We start from the raw sequence: 6,206 nt of genomic DNA on the forward strand, positions 1-6,206 counted from the left end.
CTATGCAAAAAGTCATGCATTACAAAAAAAAAAGCTAAGGGAACATAGTCGTCAGATGGCTAGCTGCTTGTAGAATACTCAACTTAGGTGGCTTTTCTAGCCTTTTTAATTTGTACACACCCGTGAAGGAAAAATGCTTCTATGATACAAGGCCTGAAGAATAATTTTGAAATCACGTTACAAACAGAAAATACATTAGAAATAATTTAGCAATTTCATTGCAATTGAATATAGATATTCTAACCATATCCCGATTCTTTTCTTTCTTTTTCAAATTTTGGATAACATTGAACCCATATCAAATCAAACACATTAATTTACTGTTAGATAAACTAAAGGTATAATCCTTAAACGTATGTATATATATACACCTACGAAAGAACAATGTTTGAAAAAGGTTCTATTCTATGTACAAATCTAAAAGAAAATCCAAGGGAACATGTAATTTTTCAAAAAGGTACACAATTGGCACCCATTCCCATGTTCTCTCGTAAGCTTTAAATTCACTTAACCTCCTCATGTGTGATGGTATGGATTTCAGAATCGGGTGATAGTTTAAACTTGAGAATCTTGTGAAGCTGACAAAAAGGTTTCACTTGCTTTGTTGGAGTTTGACTTGAATCAATTAGTCTTGTTCTAGAGAAAAGGTTCACTTCAGATGATCCTGTCTCTTCATGAACCACGGGGGCATCTACATGTTATGAAATAACTAAATTTAAAGGGGGAAGCAAATCAAATTAAAACTTAGTTTCATAAAAGTATGTCTTCCATAAAACACGAGCATCTTAACAATTTGAAAGGCATCGTTACTGAGCAATTAAAAGGATGGCTATTCTTCTGAAAACATATCTAATTCAACAATTGATTGGCAGATAGAAAAAAAAAATAGAATAAATTTAGAAATAGAGAAATTCTTCATTGCTAAATCTTCTACAAGTTCATTTTAGAGTTTACTCGAGAATATAGTTGCATCATGGGTGGAGAAGCAACAAAACCAACTTCCAAGTATAGATTACAGTTACATGATCTATTACTGGTATATAAAATAGTACATAGGATAATAGGACGCCAGATGCGGAGTGAATTAACGGATGCTACTAAACATGCCGACAGATAGAGCAGCTGAGAGAAATTTGGAAAAAAAAATATAAAGTGAATTAACGGATGCTACTAAACATGCCGACAGATAGAGCAGCTGAGAGAAATTTGGAAAAAAAAATATAAATAACAACACTGTAGGAAAATGCCCATGATTTTCAATCTCAATGAAGACAGGAATAAAGATGTTGTAAATCTTTTACTTACAGAGGAAATGCGGAAGAATCAGATTAGGAAAACAGTTAACTCTTATAATGAGAAAAGTATCCTAACAATGAGACATAATTATAGTTTTCAATAACCTTTTTCAGACTAATTCTGCACGCATTAACTGTAACTCACCTTGTTCGGTAAAAGCAAGACATGTGCCAATTGACTCCTCATATTGCCCAATCTGTAGACAAAAGCCCATAAGAAATAACAATCCTTAGATGATCATATTATTCATTCAGACAATTTATCAAACAATGAAAAAAATTGATGGAAGCAACTTTAACCAATTGAAACTTGTAGCTAAAATAAAACATTCAAATTATTTGCCGAATCCTATAGGTAAGCATTGAAGAAACATCCATATAAGCAAATGTATAGTTTTCATTAATCTATATGACTTCAACAGATTACACAAGACTACAAAAGCACCAAAATGGCAACATATAACTTAACCCAAAAAATTCTCAATAATAAAACCCTAAAGGCAGAAAGTCAAGGAATTTTAAAGCAGGCAACTTACCAGCTTAAATTTGTCATCAATGATCAATTCTGGGTTTAATGTATCAAGGCCCTATCATTAACAAAAATTAATATAAGCATACTTAACTTATGTATGATATAACAAAGCAATAAAGATCACCAGAAACGTGCGTGAAAGAGAAAAGAAGAAATATAAGAGAGCATTCACAGTGAAATTAAGCATGTACTGAATTTGATTTCTAAATTAAAATTAGTTTTTAAATGTTTTGTTTAGATAAGAAAATTAAAATTTATTGAATTTTAATTTTTTTGGTTTAGAAAGTATGTTAATCAGCTCAAAAGAGTCAAAATACAAAATACAAAGCTTAAACAGTTAAGCAGTGTCATCTCATTTCAATCAAGATAAATAATCCTGTTTATCATAAAATGAAAACGAATTATGGTATCGGGGTTGAAAGTCTAATGAGTTGATGAAGTTGACATACATAGAGTGAAAAATATGAAGAAAGGGCAACAGGTTGGAGAACTTACAGTAAGAACATACTTGGCATTTGCTGGAAGGTTAATTAAGTCAGAAACACTATCCAGGTCAAGTAGAACATATTCATCTTGATCCTCATGTTCATATGAAGCTGAATTTGCCTCCATATTCCTGTGCAGAGATTGCAAGTAAATACTGACACACGATAGCAAATCTGAAATGAATGAAAAAAAATAGTTTATGCCCATTATTTTTGTTTTCAAACAATAATAAACAAAACATTCCCCAACGAAGGGTATTTAAAAACCACAACAAAAGTTGTTTCACAGTTAAAAACAACTCGGAATTCTTAGAGTAAGTTCAAATTATAAAAACTAGAGTTGAGATTCTGATTTCGAATCAACCACCTAAGAAGGTTATCATTTTGCACTTGGGAATTTCCAGTTAACATAGACACAAGTAAGGTTAGATATTTTATAGAAAAGGTAAATAAAGTTCAGAAGTGGAAGGCACACAAAGAGCATAAATAAATTTGTAAAACAAATTGAACTGAAGTCTAGAGATGGTGAAAAGTGAGATTCAGGTAACAATGCCAAATGCAATTAGAAAAAAAAAATTTAGAACCCTAACATCAAATAACAAATGTTGAAGAGGCAAACACCGAAAACAAAATTCGCCACAACAGCATAGTTTCTTCAACTGTGCTGCTATTTGTATCAAAGAGGGTACCAGACTTATGAAGGTATAGTTTTTCACATTTTATTTTCAAATTTCAAAATTACATCATTAATTTATTTATTAAACGATCTTATCAGTGATATTTTTGGTTTACACTATTGGTATCGCCAAAGGAAGCAATCCTACTGGTGTCTTGAAGGGCCAGTGTGGGCGAAAATCCCTCTTTTCTCTCTCTCAATATCCAACACAACCACACATTCAAGGCTCAAATTCAAAACTGAGACAACCTATGAAATACGCACTAGGTGGTGAATGACTATCAAAATTATAGCGCAAACATTGTACAAAATTATTCAAAAAGAAAAAAAAAAGTCACAGAAAATTACAGTCCCCTCCTCTACGAGTCCCATAACTTAATCAAGTTTCTATATTCTGAGTAAATAAAATCCAAAAGCGAACTAACGATGGTTGCTATACTTGTGAGAAATGTCTGAAAGAGGAAGCAAAGAATTCACCTGGAGTGTTACAAATATGTAGCGGAGAAGAAGAAGCTTTGTATTGGGTGCGGTCCGGCACGGCGACAAGGGACTCAAATTCAACAAATTGGGTGAGAGGTGTGGTTAGGGATTGAACGGGCTTTCTCGCTGCTCCTGGAAGTTATTAAAATCATTCTATCAAATAATTTCAAGATATTTTAAACAAATAAGAAAATAAGATAAAATTATTTAAAATGTGGTTATATTTACAAAAATAGTACTTAATAAGTGAGAATAACTCCCAAAAATAGACTTGTTCAATAATAAATCTTAATTTCTAACATTTAGTAATAACTTCAATTCCAATGTTTTTAAAAGATAATGTTATATAGCAGAATAAATTAATTATCATTGTTAAAAGGAATTTACATGTATGAAAATGTTTATTATTATTATTATTATTATTATTATTATTATTATTAGTGGAAAAAGTTGTTACAATAGTCATTAAAATAAATGATATTATACAATTATAATTTTTTTTTATAAACAACATAAAATAAATAATTTTTTTTAATAAATTGATAGTAAATAGCTTTTATTTATTTTAAAAATAATTTTTTCCTATGTGTAATTATTTTGATTTAAAAAAAGATTACTCAAAAAGACAGATGATAAGAATTTATTAATTAATTTACAATTTTACTGTAGATCGTTTTTTTTTGTTTTGTAAATAAGTTTTTATTACAAATAGTTATTTTAATTTAGAAAAACAGGTAAAATAATAAAAAAATACATTTGTACCTTTATATTTATATATAAAGGGAATTTTTCTTTTTTGTGTCCATTTTTTTCTAATTTTACTCTTCAAATTACTGTTTTATTTAAATTTAATTGATTTTTTTTAAAATTTAACTACTTTTAAAAATTTAACTGTTTCTTTAAATAAATAAATAAAAATCATCTGCATTTTATGTTTTAGTAATAATCTTTTAAAATATAACAAAAAATTACATAAAAAATAAATAAAACATATTTACAATAAATTTACAAAAATTGTTAATAAATGAAATTTTATTTATAATATTACAGTAAAACATATGCATTGTTCGGACATTTTCGTGATAACAAAAACAAATTATAAAAATAAATATAATATTATAGATAAAACTTAATGTTTAAAAATAAATATTTATTAAATATTATTTATAGGTTAACATCTTTTTTTTTATGTTATTTAGATAAATATTATTTTATCATATGCAATGTTAAGGTATATTAAGTATTTTTTTTAGTTTATAAAGACAGATCAACATATAATGACTTTAAAAGAAATTGGCAATTTGGATTTCTACTGGAAATGGATACCCAACAACTGAAAACAAACATAAAAAATCTAATTATAATCATCTATAATTGGGACAAATTGGAAGATAGAATAAGATCAAATAAAGTCTTGGCAACAAGATTAATTTGAACACTTAAAGCCTACTATGTCTCAAGGAGATATCTTGGAAAAGTAGGCCCTCTTTGGGGTCCTAAGATATCTAATTCAAATACGTGTAATGTGCACAGTTTCCTTTAAGTTTCCAAATTAATTCCAAATGCCTAATAGTACTTTCCCTTACTCTATAATCCTCTAAAACATATTACCCACAATCAAAACCTAAACTAACCTATACTATAACGTGCAACTAGGGTAAAAAGAAACATAGCTAAGTATAGAATGAACAATGATCAGTTTCAGAATGTAGAATGGACATGGAGAAAAAAATGAAAACTAAGAACATAAAGGATGCAAGAACTTCAAACGAAACCAAACTAAATGCAGGAACTGTAAATTGACAATGTAATCAAACTAAAATGCAGAATTAACAAAGTAAAGGTGCTAGAAAATTAAAATGGCAGAAGAGAAAATTGAAATAAGGACAATCAAGAATGTAAACTGAAATCAAAATACAAGATATCAGAGTGCTTGGAATCTCAATGTCTGTCACCCAAAGTATCTTCCAAGACTCTAGTGCAGAGATCCAGTTCTTCTTCTATGAAAACTGATAAACCTAAGCTAAAGGGTAATAATTGAAAACTGAATCGAAAATTTCATCCTAAGGTAGTGTCTGTTACCCACCACGAGCTACTGTATTGTGTTTTATAAAACTCTGGGAAATCGAAAAACAGAAAAGAAAGAAAAAGGGGAAAGGAGGAAGAACCTATAACGAACTCAGCTTCTAGAAGGTTCACGAATAATCTTTTCTTCCAACCAACTCTCTGATCTCCAACTGCTTCTTTCTTCTCAACCCTTGGATCAGCACTGCTTTCCTTCCGATTTGCTTCCTCAGTCCGATCAACCTTCTGGGCTAGCTCACTTTGGGCCGTGGAGCTTTTGGTCTTCTTCTACTTCCCATCAACGAGCTCCCTTCTGAAGGCTTCTTGAAGCTTCACGAACCGTAGCACATGGGTGAGGGAATTTCGAGAAAGCCCCAAATCTGATCGAGCTTCTCTTTTGCACGAATGAAGCAATGTAAAAGACCCCCTCAGTTTGCCATCCTTGCAGCATCATGAAACGTAGCGTTTCATTAAACCATCAAAAAGGGCTTCAACCCAACTCCATCGCAGCCCAACTTATTTTGCACACTTAAGCCCATTTCGTTTCAGCCCAATCTTTCAATGGAGTGCAGTGGCTCAATTAAACACCTCCAACGTCTCATCTCCACCTCCAAAAAAAAAAATTCATTTTTAACCTTTTAACATCATTTTACACCTCCCAACTATTTTAAAAA

At 30.3% G+C, this 6,206-nt stretch overlaps 1 protein-coding gene across 6 annotated transcripts; it reads right to left on the minus strand.

The window, feature by feature from the left end:
• Positions 1 to 341: 341 nt before the first annotated feature.
• On the minus strand, positions 342 to 5,965 carry LOC108333162 (uncharacterized). Of its 6 annotated transcripts, none has more exons than XM_017568516.2 (6): positions 5,637 to 5,965; positions 3,466 to 3,594; positions 2,323 to 2,486; positions 1,832 to 1,882; positions 1,441 to 1,492; positions 342 to 691 (listed from the first exon to the last, which is right to left on the minus strand). In XM_017568516.2, exons 3-6 carry the CDS (start codon positions 2,437 to 2,439, stop codon positions 504 to 506), a joined length of 408 nt encoding a protein of 135 aa, XP_017424005.1. In that variant the 5' UTR covers positions 2,440 to 2,486; positions 3,466 to 3,594; positions 5,637 to 5,965; the 3' UTR covers positions 342 to 503. The 6 variants fall into 6 exon arrangements, with proteins under 6 accessions (XP_017424005.1, XP_017424006.1, XP_017424004.1 ...); XM_017568517.2 differs by having other exon boundaries at positions 2,323 to 2,443; positions 3,466 to 3,600; XM_017568515.2 differs by having other exon boundaries at positions 3,466 to 3,600; positions 5,637 to 5,963.
• Between the last annotated feature and the right edge of the window lie 241 nt (positions 5,966 to 6,206).

The sequence above is a fragment of the Vigna angularis genome, chromosome 11, assembly GCF_016808095.1.
Source record: "Vigna angularis cultivar LongXiaoDou No.4 chromosome 11, ASM1680809v1, whole genome shotgun sequence".
Lineage (NCBI taxonomy): Eukaryota > Viridiplantae > Streptophyta > Magnoliopsida > Fabales > Fabaceae > Vigna > Vigna angularis.

What these genes read in the sequence shown, in the direction of transcription:
- LOC108333162 (XM_017568516.2), bottom strand. Translation starts at nt 2,439, where the DNA reads ATGGAGGCAAATTCAGCTTCATATGAACATGAGGATCAAGATGAATAT. An exon ending in TTGATGACAAATTTAAGCTG is followed by an intron (nt 1,493 to 1,831) that starts GTAAGTTGCCTG and finishes TTTTGTCTACAG; the next exon opens with ATTGGGCAATATGAGGAGTC. An exon ending in TCTTGCTTTTACCGAACAAG is followed by an intron (nt 692 to 1,440) that starts GTGAGTTACAGT and finishes CATAACATGTAG; the next exon opens with ATGCCCCCGTGGTTCATGAA.